The sequence below is a fragment of the Gracilinanus agilis genome, chromosome 1, assembly GCF_016433145.1.
Source record: "Gracilinanus agilis isolate LMUSP501 chromosome 1, AgileGrace, whole genome shotgun sequence".
Classification (NCBI taxonomy): domain Eukaryota; kingdom Metazoa; phylum Chordata; class Mammalia; order Didelphimorphia; family Didelphidae; genus Gracilinanus; species Gracilinanus agilis.
Window position 1 is genome coordinate 54,734,669 of NC_058130.1, and position 19,468 is coordinate 54,754,136.

Here is a 19,468-nt window from a genome sequence, read left to right on the forward strand (position 1 = left end):
CCTTGTGGCAGATTTTTGTGAAGTGTCACAGATGCCAAAGCACAAGCATTGAAATAAAGTCACAGAATTCAATGGCAGATCAGTTTTTATCCTTTCAACTTTTAAATGCACACCCCTTTTTGACTAGAGGAAGCTGTATTGCAGCAGAAAGAGTCATGAATATGGAGTTAGAGGATTCTTTCTAATCCTAGCCCTGCAACTCAATATCTATGTCACTCTGGACAAGTCTCTTTCCATCTCTGGATCTCAGCATCTCCTGTCAAATGAGGGAGTTGAACAAGATTGTTTCTAAAGGTGTTTCTTGTGCTAGGAAATCACTTGTAGAGAATTTCTTAGGAAGATACATAACTTGATTCAAATTCAAGGTGTTATGGTCTTAACAAGTAACTGACTAAAATAGTCTGGTATAGGTGACTAGTAGAAGTTCAAAAGGAATCTCTTTCTCTTATAGCTCATTAACTGGTCAACCAAGGTTGATCCCCCTCTCTAGAGCCATGAACCCTCCCCTTAGGACTATGCTAGTTTTCACTTCTGTGACTACATTCAATTGGAATGATCTTCCCAGCTTGTCAACTTAGTTTTCTCCCTACCATCAAGCTTCTCATGTCATTGACAACCAGGAGAGTATCTCATGAGCCTTCGCTTATATTGGTCATCAGCCAATTGGGGAAGATGTATTCTTTTTAGCTGGGTTTACACGGGGCCTTAGTTTGTCTATAGACAACTTGACTTTGAGTGTGTTGTCTGTGTGACCCCAGGCTTCTCTCCCCCCCCCCCCCAATTATAACACTGCCTAGTTAAGTGAGAAACTTGCACATTTCGGTCCTATTATTCATATTCCTTTCCCCAGAGCTTCCTTCTTGCACTGGTCCTCATGGCAAATTGATCCCATCATGGTGACTTGATGTGGCATCTCCTTTGATGGTCAGTGCACATCCAGTAAGAACTGCTAAGTTCATGCTTCCTTGGGGGACACATCCAATCGCTTTGTTGTCTCTCTTCCAAGATTCAGAATGTGACAAGCACTTTACACTTTATAGTCTTAGAGAATAGTAGGAACCTGTTGTGACAAATGAGCCAGCCATGATTCCCCCTCCTCCTGCTCTGGCACACCAAGCTTGATGGATTAAAAAGTAGAAGCAATCCAGGCAGCAATTGCTCATGGTCTCTTTAGTGCTGACATTTTTTGGACAGGTGTCCACTTGGTGACAAGGTAAACCCACAAAGCATCATCATCATAGCTATTTATCAGCAAAGTCATGCCTTGCTGCAGTGGCAGATGGAGACTATGTGTACAGGAAACTCTCAACTATATTATCCTTTAGCTCTTTCACCAGTGTGTGGATTATTCTGGCACTTTGCATATCTACACTTATGCACATTTATATGCATCCATGTATATATGTATACATATATATTTTAGTTCTCTTTTCTGTTTCTTATTCTCCAGTTGTTTCCTTGCTTGTGAGTATCAGTAGAAAGGGGGCTAAGGGGACTAGGAAGGAGGGAAAAAACCTAACCAATCATTTAGTAGGAAGCTGGACAAAGTACCATGCTCTGAATCTGCTATGAATGATGTTTCTCCAAAGCAAAACTTGTCTCAGTTCAGGAGCAAAAAAAAAAACAACCCATCAAAATAAATCAACAACTACAATAACAAAAACCTTTGAAAATGAAATGTGCCTGCCTTTCTTTTCTCAGAAAGATGAAAACTCCATAATCTGTTTCTATTTTTACCTTATTTGCCTGGAAAATTAGAGCTATCTTTATTGTCCAAGTGTTATATTCTCCTGAATTCAAATGCCTGAGAGTATCTGCTCCTTTTTCTTTCTTCATATGGGCTGTCTTCTGTTTTCTCTTTGTCTTATCTTGCTCTGTGTTTTCATCTGTAAGCCTCCTCAAGTCCTTTTGGAGGTTGATGGCATCCTAATCTCAAGTAAATAAACTTGGTAAGACTTTCTCATTACCATGGATATATTTAAAGGTTTCTGTACTTCATATTAGGAATGAGGAAATGACCTTCAGCTTCAGTTGAGGGTCTTATTCCCTGGACTATAGTCATCATCTCCCAAAGACAGGGCAGATGTTGGAAAATTCCATAGGGGTATTCAGTGGTCTCCTTTTTGTTCTGTATGGGACTTAGCTAGATATTTACTCTTACAAGTCACAGACAGAGATATCCCTAAATCCAGTTCATTACCCCGTCTTTGATTTAAATGTCCATCACAGTGTTCTGTCTGTGTGATGACCGTATATTGTCTGTTCTTTGTTGTTTGTTAAAATTCTTTATCATGTAGGTAAAATGCAGGATGGCAATATGGACACCAGCCAGAGCAAAGGTAACCCTTCCATTTTAACCAGGTTGTGGTATGTGATGTGTGGCCCCAGTCCCATTTCTGAAAATGTGAACTTCAAAACAGAATGGAAAGAGATTGGCTTCATTGTGAAGACCAAACTACATACACATGCATACCTGTCCGAGAACATGGAGCGTTTTCATTGGGTATAGCTGGTATCCAGATTTGACTTGGACAGTTATTGACAATTCAAAGCTGAGCCACATAGAAATCCAGGCATCATATTCCCCCCCAGTCTCAGTTCCTTATTTAGTTTGACTAGGGGCTCTGATTGATATTCTGTAAGCTTCTCTGAATGAAAGATGTTTAAGGCCCCATGTGGTCTAGGGATAGACATAGTGTTTGAGCATCAACCAGGTCTTCATGGTTGAGAATATGGTTGAATTTGACTTTAGGGGCTGAACAAACAGGATTATAGGAGACCTGAAATTGTAACTAAGGGAATAATTTCCCTTGCTTTTTCTCATCCCTGGTGGCCATCACCTGATGTCCTAATAGCAGATATGATTGCTCAGCCTAGGCTATAGCACTGTTTTTGAGGCACAGCTCAACTAAGTCTCTATTCTCATTTCTGAATGAGAGAAGCATGGGATTTTGTTCTGGATGGGATTTAGGGACATGATTCTTGATGTCTGATTCATAAAACAAGCCATTTTGAATACGAGTCAATTGTGTTATGTCCCTAGGCCAATGATGCATCCATTTGAGAGTGGAAGAGGATTGTTAAAATTATTGGGGTAGATACTTATGTCCTTGCCACTTCCCAAGTTCCTTAAGCTAAGAAAGTAGATATGAGCTTTAGAACTGCTGTCTCCTTTGGGTCACAAGACATTTCCCAAATATCTCCCTATGAAACTGTGCTAGAGCCCTTGAACTTTAGAAGATTGTGGGCTTGAATACTTTATGGACAAATTATCTTGTCTTTATTAATGAACTCATATCTCCTGAGTTACATGGCTGAGATAAAGTTCCAATTATGTAGGATGGACCCAATGGCCATAGACTTTTGATGGAGTTTCTGAGCAGGTTAGGGGTGGAAAGGGGCAAGGCGTATTAATTATTACGGCTAGAAAAACACATCTGTACTTCTAATTCCTTCTAGGTTCCCTAAAACATTATTAGCCAAACATCATGGCATTGTTACTCTGTCTGGAGAGTCAATCACAGTTTCTTTGAGAAGGCCTTACCCTCCTCTGCCTGAAGACCACAGTCTTCTAGCCCAACTATTGGATCTATAGTGTTTTCCCCTGGGGGACTCCTTATCTTGCCTCCTTGCCCTGGTCCCTCCTTGCAACCTAAGGTCCATTCCTTTTAGGGAGGGTACAGTTATTTTGACATCACAGCTATGCAATAGAATGGGGCCTTGAACTTCAAGGTGATTGTGTGTGTTCTGTATTGGTAGCCAAGCAGCAGGACGGGGCAGCGGCCATGGAGATGCAGCCTCTGAAGAGTGCCGAAGGGGGAGATGGGGATGACAAGAAGAAGGCCAACATGCACAAGAAAGAGAAGTCGGTCTTGCAGGGGAAACTCACCAAGCTGGCTGTGCAAATAGGCAAGGCAGGTGAGTGTTCCATCTGAGAAGGCAAAGAAGGGATGAGATGAGAAGAGAGCCACATGCTGCAATGTTACCAAAAAAAAGGTTGACTTTTGTTTAATTCATTTTAGTTTAGTTCAATTCAAATTAAGTGCCTACTGTATGCACAGCACTGAGGACACAGTATAATACAAGATATAACAGGCTCTGTTCTTATAAATTTTGAAATCTAATGGGGAAGGAGGGACAAGTTTACACATGACTATGATAACAAGGAGAATGGAATGAATAGTCAGTTAGCAAGCCTTTATTAAATACCTTTTGGGTGTAAGGCAGTGAGGTAGGCTCTCAGGAAACAAAGGCAAACACATTCAAACCTGGAAAGAAATGGGAAGAGGGTAGAAAATGTGAGTGAATGGGTAGAAAAGTACCTCTCTTGATCATGCTCTCTTGCAAGAAATTCTTATTGGGTATCCAGGAGAACAAGGACTCCTTGAGGGCAAAAAAATCCATTTTTATCTTTGTATGTCCAGTGCCTTGCACACAATAGATGCTTAATAAATACTTGTGAATTTGTTTGAATCATAATTAGTTCATCACCATGTAATTTTATCATAATTATAATAAATTATTATCTTGTCAGAGATCACAGTTCTGGTTTTCAGGAATTAAATATCAAAAAGGTCTGGTAGCCCTACTCTCAATGGTGAACTAGAAAACACAACCAATAAAGGTGTTCTCAGCTCAGGAAGGGGAAAATGGGATTGTTTGTGCATATGTCCATTTATCATCATCTCCCTCAGTTGGAAGCAAGCACTATGAAGGTGAACACTCGGTTCAGTCTCCTTTGGCACCCCAGATACCCTGCACAGTGTCTCTTACATAAAGTAGTTGTCCAAGAAATATTTGTTTTATATAAATGAATGTCTATGATAGCTTTTTGCTCACTCCCACCTTTGTTCATTTTTCAAGACTTAAATATTTTTCCTATTGTGTGGACAAGTTTCACTGTTGTGTTTTTTAATAATGAGAGAACTGAATAACTTTCATGAGTCTAACCCTATGTGCAGTGTAAATGACCCTCAGTTGGATAGCTTCCTTCTAGAGATGGCATGTGACCTGCTCAACAACTAGAGAAAATATCCATTTTCTGGTATTCATTAATGAGGGGAATAGGTTTTAGAATTTTGAGTGAAAAAGAATTTTGAAATGTCTATTCCAACCCCTTATCTTTATATTTCAGGACAGTGCATCTACACTCAAAGAGGGAAAAAGGCTTCTTGGGGTCACACTAATGCAAAAAGCAATAGAGAAGGGATTGAAACCAAGGCCCTTGGAGTCAATATCTAGTCAATATTATTTCACTCCATTCCACTGCCATAGATATATATATTATATTATGGAGATGACTTTGTAATATAGAATAAGTTTACCATGTATCATATATGTTATGAAAAAAGGAAGGATTGCTTTTATATACAGGGTGTTACAGAAGTCTTATGTAGTTTTAAGCTATCAAAGCTTTTGGTTCATCCTGTTCAGTAATGAACTGGCTTATTGTAAGGTCTGGGACTCTTGGGAAAGGGATAAAAGGGAGAAGAGAGCTTGCCTGTTTGGGACTCAATTGCAGTATTAGACATTAGTATCAGCACCCTGGAGAGCTCTGTTTGAGAATGTTACTGGGATTCTGCTCTAGACCATATTGTAAGGGTACTATATTTTGTTAAAGTCCTCCTGGCTGTCCACTGGATTCAGGTGCCTGCCATCACTAATAAGGTTTTATTCAACATTCATTCGACAAACATTTATTGATCCATTTTATTTAGGGACCTGCATTAAATCAAGCAGGTAGACAGTAACCTTAATCTAGTCAGCAAGAACAAGCCACATATTCTATATATGGTAAATAGGGATACTAATCTTAGCTTGATGACTCTTATAAGAACTCTTTGAGGTAGGTCATTAATTATAGCTGTAGACTTGGAAAAGGACCTTAGAGATCATGTAGTCCAAATTTCTCACTTTTTTCTCAAGGTCACATAAGTAGAAATGGACAGAACTGAGATTTGAATCCTAGTTGTCAGCATTTTTTTCCATTGTACCATAACACCACCCCAAAATAGCATTCTATCCATTTTATAGATGAGGAGAATTGAGATTCACTAATGAATTAGGTAACAAGAATGCAAGGGTAAGGGGACCATTGTCTCTTGAAGGTCTTTTATGGAAACATAACTTTGTTTCCCAGGAACAGAGTACTGTATCAGCTCAGATCAGCTTATCAGATTAGCTCCGTGGGCTTTCCCTGTTCTGCCTGGCTCCATGAGGACATTACTTGTAGTGAAAGCTAAGTGCAAACTCTTTGCTTCTCCCCTCTTAGGCAGGTGCTGTCCCCCCAGCTCTAATTATAGCAGCCATGGTTTGGAGAACAGTAGCAAATTATAGGCTTTGCTGACTATATTTAAATGAGGAGCATTGTACAATCCTGAGCTCAGTTTCCAGGCTCTGAGCATGTAAGGCAGGACTTGGAACACATGACTTTTAAGGCAGAGCAGCGGGGGACCCTGCAGCTGGGTACAGAAGCCAGGCACAGGACCTTCCTGGCACCTGGGATGCATTGCTATTGCTTGGTGGTCCAGGACTTACTTGTCAAGCGCTGTCTGCTCAGCAGCCATGTATGATTGCAAATGCATCAGGCTTTTTCTCTCTGATGGTGAACATAGTAAGGGCAAACACTTAGTCTTCAGAACCCTCCCTTACTTCAGCCTCTCATTCCAGCACAATTTCCTTAGCCTTTTAAGAAAATTTACTGGGCACTTCTCTTAAAACTAATAGAGGGAGCAGTGGATTGAGAGCCAGGCCTAGAGACCGGAGGTCCTGGGTTCAAATCTGGCCTCAGACACTTCCCAGCTGTGTGACCCTGGGAAAGTAACTTGACCCCCATTGCCTAGCCCTTACCACTCTTCTGCCTTGGAGCCAATACACAGTATTGACTCCAAGACAGAAGGTAAGTGTTTAAAAAAAACTAATAGAAAGAGATTGCTAGCATCATATATTCCCATTTTATACACAAGGAATTTGAGACTCAGTGAGCTTACATGATTTGCCCAGGACCACATAACTAGGAAGTATTCCAGCTAACTTGTCATCCTATATCTCTTAAGTTTAAAACAATTATTCTTTCCTCCTATGTATCTCTGTACTAGCCAGAGTTGCCCCAACTTTTTCCCATATAGGCCCTTGGAAATTTCTGCCTCTATATCTATTCAAAATGCCATCTTCTCTCTTTATCTAACTCCAATCTACTCCCTCCTCCAAGAATCATTCCTTGACCATAATAGCCTTTAATGATTCCTTCTTCTAACTGCCTAAAAGCTTGCCTGCTTATAACATTGTCACTTTGTCATTTTTTTATGTTCCCATCCAGCTTGTACATTCCTAGGAAGACTGACTTATAGCTCTTGGTCTCTCCTGCAATCCTTTGCCAAGTATATTAAAGCACTTCACAAACTCTAAAGCTCTAGATATATGTTTATTGTTACTATTACTTTTATTCAGCTAGGTTGTAGAGTAGATAGTGCCAATCCTGGAGTCTGGAAGATTCATTTTTCTCAGTTCAAATCTATTCTCAGCCACTTAGTAGTTATGTGAACTTGGGCAAGTCACTTAACCTTATTTGCCTCAGTTTCCTCATCTGTAAAATGAACTGGAAGGGGAAATGGCAAACCACTCCAGTATCTTTGCCAAGAAAACCCCAAATTGGTATACAAAGAGTCAGACACATCTGAAAATGACTAACATTATTATTATTGACAAATATCATGTACAGAATAGAGAGACATAAACTTAGGAGGAGAAGGAAACTTATAAGATATCTAATCAACCTACCTCTCCTGGAATTTTCAGGATTCCAGAAATAATAGGATAGAGAGCACTGAACTTGAAGTAAGAAAATGTGATTCTTAGCCTGGCTCTGGTGTTCACTCTCTATGTAACCGTGATCAAATTGTTTCCTTTCTCTGAACTTCAGTTTTCTATCTCTTCTGGATAAAACCATTGGGTTTGTCACTCCCATATTTGCCAGTTTATGTACTCTGATCCTCACCCTCTCACATTCTAGGAGGTAACATTCCTCAGACCCTTCTGAAACACCAGTGAGAAGTGTACACAGTGCCCTGCTTGGTTTTTTGAGCAGAAATGTAATTTCGTTGGAATAGAAACCGTCTAGTGAGAAAACCTTTCTCTCTACCAGTGCAAATCAGCATGTATTCAATAACTTAAAGTCTGAAAGAGTCTCCTGGAAGCATGAAATGGTGACAGGACTTGCCCAAGGTCACTCAGTTCATATTTGTTAGAGGCAGGACTTGAACCAAGATCTTCCAGGTCTCTGTTGACTACACTGCACTTTGGCACTCATAGTAAGCACTTAGTAAATATTCATTATTAACTAATGAATTAACTCCTTCATGATACTGCATATTGGACATTTTTAAACCCTCACCTTCTGACTTAGACTTAGAATCAATACTGTGTATTAGTTCCAAGCAGAAGAGCGGTAAGGGCTAGGCAATAGGGATCAAGTGACTTGGGTTGGACATTTCTGAACATAAGAAATGTCTTTCTTCTGGGCAGCCAGAATCCAACATATTATAACTTCCTCTCACTGGTCCTCATTATCCTCTAGGAAGCAACACAGAACAAACTTTATCCCATTTATTGAGAGATGTGACCCATCCCTTCAAGTATCGCCCCCCTCTACTGAGTAGAGCTCAGCACAAAGTCAGTACTTAATAAATGTCTTTTGCATTGACATGCAACAAGAACATGGTCCAAAATACCCTGTTTATGAAATGAATAATGCCAAGAACTGGATAGAGCCTTATCTGAAACCTTGCAAGCAGGCTGTAGAAGAAACTGACTCATTCAAAGAGGGAGACAGGAGGGACATGCTTAGAAGTCATGGAAGGACACATTTAGCAGAAATTGTGAATGAACAGGAAATAATGAGCTAGATGATTTAAAAACCACATCAGAGCTGCTGGCTGCAAATGAATGTCACCTTACGAGTGAGTGACATATCTGATCAGGCTAGGTGTGTATTGACTTCCATCCCAGTAACATGGCTATTGTAAAAACGGTTTCTGGAGCTCCTTTCTGAGAGCTGCCTCAAAGCCAGTTCATAAATCACACAGGAAAATTGACCTTGCTTCAGACTCCAGAGGAGCTAGGAGAGCAGAGGGACCAAGATGAATGTGAATCAGTTGGTGACAGAGTTGGGACTGAAGCTGAAAATTGAATTCTCATCCCAGTTTAGCCATTGACTGGCTGTGTGACCTTGGATAAATTGTTTCCAGTCTCTGAGTCTCTATAGAAGGTTAGAGTGGACAATTTCTGAGTTCTCTATTGACTCTAAGGGTCTATCATTCCATGAATCTCAGTGGAGGAAGCTTAGTTCAAACACTGAGAGAATGCCACTTGTGCTAGGTGGGCAGTGACAAAAAGCCATATCATCAAGGTGCTTGCTGTGTTTATGTAAAATCTCTCAGCTGGGCATTGTCTGAGGAAAGGACTTGATTCTTTCAAATAATTCATCAAGAAATAAGCACAATGAGGGCAGTGAGTTGACTTATTTGAATCGAGAGCCGGGGCTAGAGAGGACTTCAAATCTGCCCAACATCACATAGCTAGCAAGTATCTGAGGCTAGATTTGAAGCCAGGACCTCCCATCTCTAGATATGGCTCTCAATCCACTGTGCCACCTTGCTGCCACCTATATGGACATATATAAAAGGGAAATGAACTGTCTTTGGATGTCATGGTTTCCCCATCACTGAAGATTTCCAGTTGAAAGTTCTGTGACCACTTGCCAGGGATATTGTAGTGGGGATTCCTCTTGGATATGAATTGACCTCAGTAGCATCTGAATGCATTTTGAGAGCTGAGATTTTGGGATTCATCCCTGGGATGGACCCTAGTATCTCCTTGAGTTGGTCTTCTCCTGTGTTCCAGGCCTTGTGATGTCTGCCATTACTGTGATCATCCTGGTGCTCTACTTCACTGTGGACACCTTCGTGGTGAACAAGAAGCCTTGGCTGCCCGAGTGTACTCCAGTCTATGTGCAATACTTTGTCAAGTTCTTCATTATCGGGGTGACTGTGCTGGTGGTTGCTGTGCCTGAAGGGCTCCCCCTTGCTGTCACTATCTCTTTGGCTTACTCTGTGAAGGTAAGAAGCAGGGAGAAGAAATGGAGATGAGCCAATCAGGTGATGCAGCTCCCTGTAGCACACTGTGTTTCTCATTCTCAGATGGTGGGCAATGGGGACAGTTGTCTTGGGGCTTGGAAAGAACCTGGGGTCACAGCAGCAGCTAAGAAGAATGTGCTGATGACTGCTGTCATTCAGGGAAAGGGCATGTGAAGCTCCAACCCCTTCCCATAGAGCCTCTCCAGCTGCCTTAGAAAGGAGCTCTGAGCATCATATCTGTAGCCCCTGCCTCAACTCTTGCTCCACAGAATTATTCAGCTCATCCTAGTATAATACTGGAACCCAAGGGTCCCTTTGAAGCTTGGAAAAGGTAAGTTTAAGACAAATCAAATAAAATTGTTCTTCTTAGAGCAAGAATTTAAGTTAGGGGACCAAGAACCATAAGAGAGAATTATGATATCAATATTGAAGGAGCCTCCTCCAAATTAAGATTCAAGAAGGGGCCATACATGAATGTTTTCCTAAAGGAAAGTAAGATGTCTGGAGAAATAAGCCTTTGCATTTTTCCTCCAACCAAAGAATATCATCATGTCCTCCTATTTCACAAATACCTGGTGACTCAGATTAGCCAAAGAATAGACTCTGTGGACCAACATTTGTCTGAGTGGGCATGGAAATTTTCATGGCCATTGACATAGGAATTTCAATTCCAGTTTTTTGGTCCAATTTCAACCCCAAGTTGTCATCTCTTCTCTAATCCTTATCCCCACATTTATCTTCATATTAGCCCAGATTTCACCTGTGCAGGTAGAGAAATATTCCTGGAAAAGCAAGGAGTCATGTCCCCATTTAATAGATAGGAATGTTCAATTGCCATCCAAGTATGTGGCAAGAGCCAGTTTCTAAGTTAGGACTTGGGTTTGGGTGCCCAGCTGTAATTACATATGGAAAACAGATCTCTTAAAAGTTGCCAAAAAGAGCTGCCTCACTGTAAGCTATACACACCTTATCACTACCATTTTTAGGGTACATAATATAAAGAGAAACTCCACCCCCTAAAAACTCCAAACTCCAATAGTAGATATAGTACACAACACCCTAGTAGTCAGATTTCTGGGAAGAATTCTTTTTGAATTTTTAGCTTCCCTCCAAAGCAGCAAGTTATCACCCTAGTGGACCCATCTCTCTACTTAGCAAACATGAAACAGTTGGCTTGCCACTTGGGGCTGTTTTTCCAGTCTCAAGTTTAAATGTTTCCAGGTACTGAAGGGTACCTTTTCTGTTCCAAACTTCTACCTATTTGCAGGTATTTAGTCAAAACCCTTTTAATTCTGGGAAACACTAATGTGGTCTAGGAACTTTCCCTAGCTGCAGCCCCTTCAAAGCCACAAGAAGGCAGGATAGGCATGACATACGAGAGCTGACGAATATACTGGTACCTACGTTCAGTGTGTTAATTAATTGACCTTGGATATGGATTCTGTGCATTTAAGTTGGCCTGTCTGTTTTCTGAATGTTTGCCTGGCCTTGGATCACATTTTCCTGTCTGTTCCCTTTGGGGTCCTGCCTCTTTAACATTGCCAATGTGTTCTTCCGGACCCCACATGTGCCTCCTACCTCAGATCCTCCCTGGCTTGGTATCTCATGCAAGCTACTATGAAGACTGTCCTCTTTTGGCCAATCAACTCACATTTTTTCCTTGACTAGTCTCCCAAGCTGAGAGTTTGCTTCCCACCCAGACCATGCCTGCTGGTGCTACAGTTCATACCACGGAGAGCTCTCCTGCCCAATCCCCTGGGAGGTCAGACACTTTGCCGAGGTAGATTCTTCACTGTTGGACAGCATAATATTTGTTTTCATTTAATAGATTTGAATAGGCAGCCCTCTAGAGGTTAATTATTTCCTCATTTGCACTGTCTCTGGAATTCTAATATCTGCCACCAAGTAGGTAGAGTTGTCTGTAAATGGCTATATGAACCCAGAAGACAAGCTTTCATCAAAGACAGATAATGAGAAAAAGGATATGATCCTACAAATATGGTTTTCCCATGCTAAAAAAGGAAAGAAAATTATAAAATATTAAACAGCATAATATATGTTATACAAATGCTAATGAATCTAATTTCTCTCCTTTCAAAATAATTATTTAAAAAGATGCCATTTAGAAAGAGATGAAAAGGGCCATCAGCTCTAAAGTATAGACTGATATCTCACTCCTTACAAATTATTATGTGTCTACTTGTCCAGATCCTGTTACATATTTCTAATATTCCCATAATAAATAATCGAATTTTAAAAGTTTTACTTATAGGGGCAGCTAGGTGGCTCAGTGGATTGAGAGCCAGGCCTAGAGACGGGAGGTCCTAGGTTCAAATCTGACCTCAGACACTTCCCAGCTGTGTGACCCTGGGCAAGTCACTTCACCCCCATTGCCTACCCTTACCACTCTTCTGCCTTAGAGCCAATACACAGAATTGACTCCAAGACAGAAGGGAAGGGTTTAAAAAAATTAAAAGTTTTACTTACTTCCTATCTTGAAGGTCCCAAAGTTTTTTAGAAAATAGGGATGGAAGAATAATGGTTAGGAAGAGAGAAAGAATTTAAGAAGTTGTTAAGCTGGCAAACCAACCAACCAATCAATGTTCAAAGCTGATAATGTGTGCTTCTCCACAAGACCTAACACATTGAGAGGAAACAGATCACCTCATCATCAAATGACCTGATTGATCGGTCACACTCCTCAGAATCTGGACCCCTTCCCTTCACATTGTCATAATGGGCTTTTTTCCTACACTAAGGCTTCTGCCACTCAGCTGAAGCCAGTTGTGAGCAGGCCATGTTTTTCTTTCTCTTCCTCTCCATCAGAAAATGATGAAGGACAACAATCTTGTACGCCACTTGGACGCCTGTGAGACAATGGGCAATGCCACAGCTATCTGCTCTGACAAGACGGGGACGCTGACCACCAACCGCATGACTGTGGTGCAGGCATACATTGGGGATGTCCACTACAAGGAGATTCCAGAGGCCAGTGCCATCAACTCCCAAACTCTGGAGCTGCTGGTGAATGCCATCGCCATCAACAGTGCTTACACCACAAAGATTCTGGTAAGTGGCTGATGACTACCCATGGCAGCAGTCAGAGAGACCCAGTGCACTAGAATCATGGGGCACACTTCAAAACATGTTTCATCTTAAAACATCTTACCACTGGCCAAGAGATACTAAAAAGACTTTTCAGTATCTAATTAAACAATTCCTTTCATAATAAGTTCATCTTTTTTTGTTATATTCCCATATCAGAATGGAAACACTTAGATCCGTCCCTGTGATGGCTAACATGGAGGCTCAAAAGGTGGGGGTAAATAGTCAACCATTCAGATGTTTATCTACAGCCAGATATTTGACATTGCACAGACAAAACATATGGATGAAGAATAGAATGTTTTCACATTTCTTCCAGATGTTTTCCTCATGTATGCCTCAAACAATGGTTTCTAAATCAAGTTTCTAGGGCAGACATCTCCTATCTCCCATCCCTTTGACCTCCCCTCCACCAGTCTTGGTATTGCCACTTCTCAGAGTCATATTGCAACATAAAGTCAGCACAGAGGCAATGAGATTGTGAAGGGTCACTGAGAATGAGATGCTCTCTTCTGTTCTTCAGACATTGATATGGGGAGGAATGGTAACTGCACTGTGAGGAGAGTGTCCCTGCATCCCTGGGGCTGAGGGATGTGAATAAAATCAGAAAGTAGGTCAGCATGGTATGCACAGAATGCTAATGAGGGAAGGACCCAAGGTGCAATGCAGGGGAACACAAAATGGTTCCCTTTGTAAAATCTGAATTGAAAAAAAAAAAGTGATGTTGACTTCTACTAACTTTTAAAGCAGGTCAGTATCTTCTGTTGTGTCATCCTAAGAATATGGTGGGCTAGGAGTTTTCTGAGAAGGCTTTGGAGTTATTTGGGGAGAGTTGGAATTAGGAAAATATCATAAGCAGAGAACCCCAGGCCAATGGCTAAATGGGGTTACTGAATTTGATGGCATAAAATGGTCTAGGAGTCAGAAAACATGAAGTCAAGTCCTATCTTTGTGACTAACTTGCTGTAATGCCATGTATTTACTTCATTTAGTTATTCCTCAGTTTCCCTACCTGTTCAATAAGTATGTTGGACTAGATGGTATGCCATGTGTTTCCTAGCTCTAATGTCCTAGGTCAAGATTACTAAAATAGTCCCAGTAGAGCATAAATCTTTTGTGTCACTAAGTCCAGATCAGTCTATGCAAGCCAGAGCCACTGAAACAGGATATGGTGTTATAAGATTGAGGCATAACATTTTTTACTTCAGGCATAACATTTAACCTCTCTGATTGATCTAGATCACTGGTGTCAAATTCAGATAGAAATGGATGCTGGAAAGCATATTGGCTTAGAAAATCATAAAATAATAGTATCTGTGTTTGTACTGGATTTTTAATTTATTTTGTTAAAAATGTCTCAAACATTTTAATCTGGTTCCTGTGCACTGATAAGAATTTTGCTGGCTGTCCTGCCATCTGAGGGCTGCAAGTTTGATATCTCTGATCTAGATGATCAGAGTGCTTGCTATCTTTGAAACATTATTAGCAAATTAAGAGCAAAATGAGAATCTCTTTGCAAGATCTTGAATGATTAATATTGCATTCAACATGCAAAATGGCATAGAGAATTGGACTGATTGGTTAAAAAAGGGATTTTAATGCCTGATAATAGTAATAATGATATGAATAATAGCATTTACATAATTCTTTGAGGTTTGAAAAGCACTTACATGTTATTTCATTTTGATCCTCCTTTCAACCTACAAGGTAGGTGTTATTATTATTTCCAATTTACAGAGGAGGAAACTGAGACTGAGAGAGGCTAAGTGACTTGTCCAGGTTCATATAATAATAAATGTCTAAGACAGGATTGGAGTTCAAGTCTAGCTCTCTATGTACTATGCTACCTAGCATACTAATGTGTAATTAAAAGAATACTGAACAAGGAATCAAGAAATCTGAATGTGAGTCTTGGTTCTGCCAGTAACTAATCAATTATGTGATCCTGGGGTAGTCAGTTTTCTTCTTGGGATCTCCATTCTTTCATCTGTAAAATGAAAAGGTTGAATTCCATAGTTAATAAGGTTTCTTAGACTTATAAACTCTGAGGATGGCAGGACAGGAATGAACCTCCCAGAACATCTATGTCTCTTCCATCTCTAAGAGACTATGATGGTTTAAGTTTCTGTAAGAGAGATAGAGTGAGAGCAAGAATGAGAGAGTGAGAAAATGAGGAAAGATAGAAGAGACAGGAAGGGGGAAAGAAAGGAAGGGGGAAAGAAAGGAAGGAAGGAAGGAAGGAAGGAAGGAAGGAAGGAAGGAAGGAAGGAAGGAAGGAAGGGAAAAAGATAAAACCTTAATCACTTTGTGGTCAGCCCCACTAGTTAAGTTCTAAACTTCACTAGACCTGTCCTCAAACATCAAAGATGGTTGCCTTTGGCCGACCCTTACATAGAGCCTTTCTTGCTTGGTAGGCTCAAATGTAGGTGCTTTTATAACCTTTGAAAATGCAAGATTCCCCCTTTATGGCACAGTGAGATGAACTAGAAATGATCAGAACTACACCACTGGAGGAAAGAAGTCCCTGCACCAATGTGGTGGTGGAATTTTTGTTATTATAGCTTGATTTCGTTGTCTCACAATTTCAGGGATAGAGCTTTTCCCCCTGTACTTCATGATACAGGTATCTGCCTCACTTCTCCTCTTCTGATGTCATCTGTACAGACAGCACTCTGACTTGTTGCTAAGAGGGACAAGGTTGTCTGAAGGAAAGGTCAGTCATCTGGCCATAGTGTTTTGTTCCCATTCAGTTACTGAAATGGTCGATCTAAACTGAATTTTCTTGACAGCAATGTTGAAGTGGGCCAAAAAAAGACAATCCCTGGACTGGTACTCCCAGAAGGAACTTTCAGAATCAGGACTAGATTTTTATACTCTCATTTGTCTGTTTTTCATTTAATAATAGTAGGATTGTAAATATAGATCTTAAAGGGATTTTGGAGACAATCCAGTCCAAACCCCTCATTTTACAGATGAGAAGAATAAGACCTAATGAAAAGGTTAGTGAATTTACCCAAGGTAACATAAGCAGTAAGTGACAAAAGATGGATTCAAACCCAGATCCTCTGGCTCCAGGGGTACTCTTTCCACTGTACTATGCTGTCTTCTTCAATGTTTTATTGATAATTTAAATTTTTACATTCCTATCACTTCCTAATAATCCATTTGCTTCTCAACAGAACTGTCCCTTTTTAACAAAGTTAATAGTTAATCAGAGAAGTTCATCCCCTTAGCCATGCCTAACAATATATTTGGCATTTGGAATTCATGCGTGGTCACTTCCTTGTCTCTCTGTTTAGAAAATACTAATGGGTTTCATTATTAGCACTCTGAAATCAAGACTGGTTTTCCACTGAACTGAGTCCTGATGTCCTATTGTTTTCCTTATTTCATTGTGATCACTTTGAAACTGGTTCCCTTAATTTGTTTTATTCACCCTGCATCAATTCATATGAGTCTTTTGAAGTTTCTCTGTGTTCTTTATAGTCATCTTTTAATGAAACTATATTATATTCTATTCATATATCACAGAGTCTCCAATCATTTCCCAATAAGAGGCACCCATGTTGTTTCCACTTTTTGTGACACCCTGAACAGTGATACTATAAATATTTTGGTATGTTTGAGACCTTTCTTTTCTTAACTGCCTGGCAACAAACCCCAGAGGAAAAGGAAAGATAACGTATTTAATTTTGGACATAGAAAGTTTGAGATACCTATATGACATTTAGATGGAGATGTCCAGAAGACATTTAGCGAGGCAGAAATGGATCTCAGGAGAGAAATGAGGGCTGCATAGGTAGGTTTGAGCACCATCTACAAAAAGTTTAAGTTAAACTGATGGGAGCTGAAAAAGAAGAGAAGGTCCAGGATGGAATTGACTTGGAGTCAGGAAGACCTGAATTTAAATCCTGTCTCAGATACTTACAAGTTATGTGTCTTTGGGCAAATAGCTTTCAATCTTTTTTGGACTCAGTTTCTTCATCTCTAAAATGGAGTTATTAGCACCTACCTAGATTGTCTGTTATGAGAATTTAATGAGATTTGGAAACCATAAAGGACAATATAGATTAACTGCTATTTATACAATTTTATATATGTATATAAGTATACATATATAATTATATACCTGGTTATCTATAAAATATCAACTGTTTTTGTCCTTATATGGATATATATTAATATTTATGTAGCTGCTATTATTATGGTTATCATCATCATCATTATTATTCAGAAAGATGATTTATGAATTCCCTTCAGAGAGTCATAGCTACAGAATAAGGCACAAAATGACCTATTTAAGTGCATTGGGCTCTATAACAAAATCTTAAGTAAGTGTGATGTAGTGAAAAAAGGCAGTGGCACTGAGTTCAAATTTCAGACTTATTGCCTGTGTGACCTATGATTTGAGCTAAGAGTTATCAGGATTTTTTTTAAGTTAGTACTTGAACCAGGCATGATGTTGTACAGCGGTAATCCCTACTGATGGGGAGCTGGATCTCTTGAGCTCAGGAGTTCTGATCAGGTGTCTGCAATATGTCTGTGACTACTATGAGGAGCTTCTGGCAGTAAGAGGAGGGCTCCAAATTACCTGAGGCAGGGTAAACCAGGCCTTGTAGTAAACAGACCTGGTCAAATTTCTCCTGCTGATCAGAGTGAGACCATGTCTGTGTGTGGTCCCCTCCAGTCTGACCATCTAGGAAGGCCCAGTATTAAAAAAAATGGGACAGGAAGTGGGAGAGAAGTGAGTGTATTATGAGACTTTAGACTCACCTAGTATCCTATATGAATTACTATGCTATCCTAAGCATCCTTTTTCAAGGATGGGTATGGCTTATTTTGTCCCCTCCTAGAGGATAACCAGTGTGTCCCTTCTAAGTAGAAGTTGTTCTGCTACACATTAGGAAACCTTTTGAATAAGGAGTCAGAGAATTTGGGTTCAAATCCTGACAAGTTACCTAACCTCCCTGGGCCTCAGTTTTGTCATCTGTAAAAATGAGAGGCTGGATCTTAGATGACCTCAGCTATTTTCTAACTCTAGAGATATTATTCTGTATTGGAATTCCACCCATCCTGGCTACCTTAGGCAAGTCACTTAGTCTCCCTAGTTCTTAGTTTACATATCCAAAAATTATGGAGTTAGACTAGATGGGTTTTGAGGTCCCTTCCAATTATAAATTTTTAATTATCACAATTCTTCTCAATCTAGGATTAACAGAAATTTTTGCAACTGAATATCAGGTTGTTGATGATTGGCATTTCCATCATGGAAGTCTAGAACTCACACCTTCTATAGACCTAGTTACTCTGTATTTTGGTAAAAGTCTTGATTTGCAAGGCTGTCATTCATCATTGTGGTTCACCAGCATATGTCTTAGGAATGGGAAAATATTCATTAGCTCCATATTTTGGGCTCAGCCATCACAACAGAAGGAATGGGCATGTTCTTGAACCAATGTTCATTCAAGCACTTGCCACCCTGGGACTGTGGACAACTTTGTCATAAACCCAATTTGGCAAAAGGATTCAGAAATGTGGCAGATGTTATTTTCCAGAGGGTAAGTCTCAGGATCATTTACTTATAAGCTTATAGAATTTTAGAGTTTCAAGGGATCTTAGACATCATCTGCTTTACAGAGGGGGTAACTGAGGCAAAGAGAGCTGAAGTGTCATATCTAGGATCAGAAAGTTATCCTATAGTTGTGAATCCTTTGCTCTTTCCACCATTTAAGATAAACACAAATAAATGATTTGCTCAAAAGAGAGGACAAGTGATATTTAATGAATAGTATAACACCTGAACTATCAGGATATTTTTTGTTCAATACTAATATACAATTATTCAAAAATGAGGTCTGTAAATTGTGGCTATAGTTCTTTTTTAAATTATTCTTTTTTAATTGAATTTGTTTTATTCAGCCCCTCTCATAGAAGGCATGGTTTGGCTAAATATGTATGGCTTATGTCTTTTGTGTTCCTATTTCTCATTTCATTCTCTGAAGGTAAACATTCACAAGTTATTCTTCACATATTAAATCTGGAGCTTATACAATGTTCATTTGGTTCTACTCATGTCACTCTTCATTATCCCATGTAGTTCTTTCAAAGTTTTAAAAAAATGATGCAATCATCATTTTTTATTCCATCTCAGTCATATAACCACAATTTGTTAGCCATTCCCCAACTGATGGATTTGTAGCTATAATTCTTATTTTTTCCCAATACCAGAT

The 19,468-nt window shown here is 39.8% G+C and overlaps 1 protein-coding gene across 1 annotated transcript in view; it reads left to right on the top strand.

Annotated features, from left to right (window-relative positions):
* The window catches only part of ATP2B2 (ATPase plasma membrane Ca2+ transporting 2), a 174,631-nt gene that overhangs the window by 66,622 nt on the left and 88,541 nt on the right, over positions 1-19,468 (top strand). The window contains exons 9-12 of the mRNA XM_044676014.1: positions 2,298-2,339; positions 3,760-3,918; positions 9,901-10,115; positions 12,960-13,202. Of these exons, the coding sequence (XP_044531949.1) occupies positions 2,298-2,339; positions 3,760-3,918; positions 9,901-10,115; positions 12,960-13,202 (659 nt within the window). The remainder of the gene's footprint in view (positions 1-2,297; positions 2,340-3,759; positions 3,919-9,900; positions 10,116-12,959; positions 13,203-19,468) is intronic.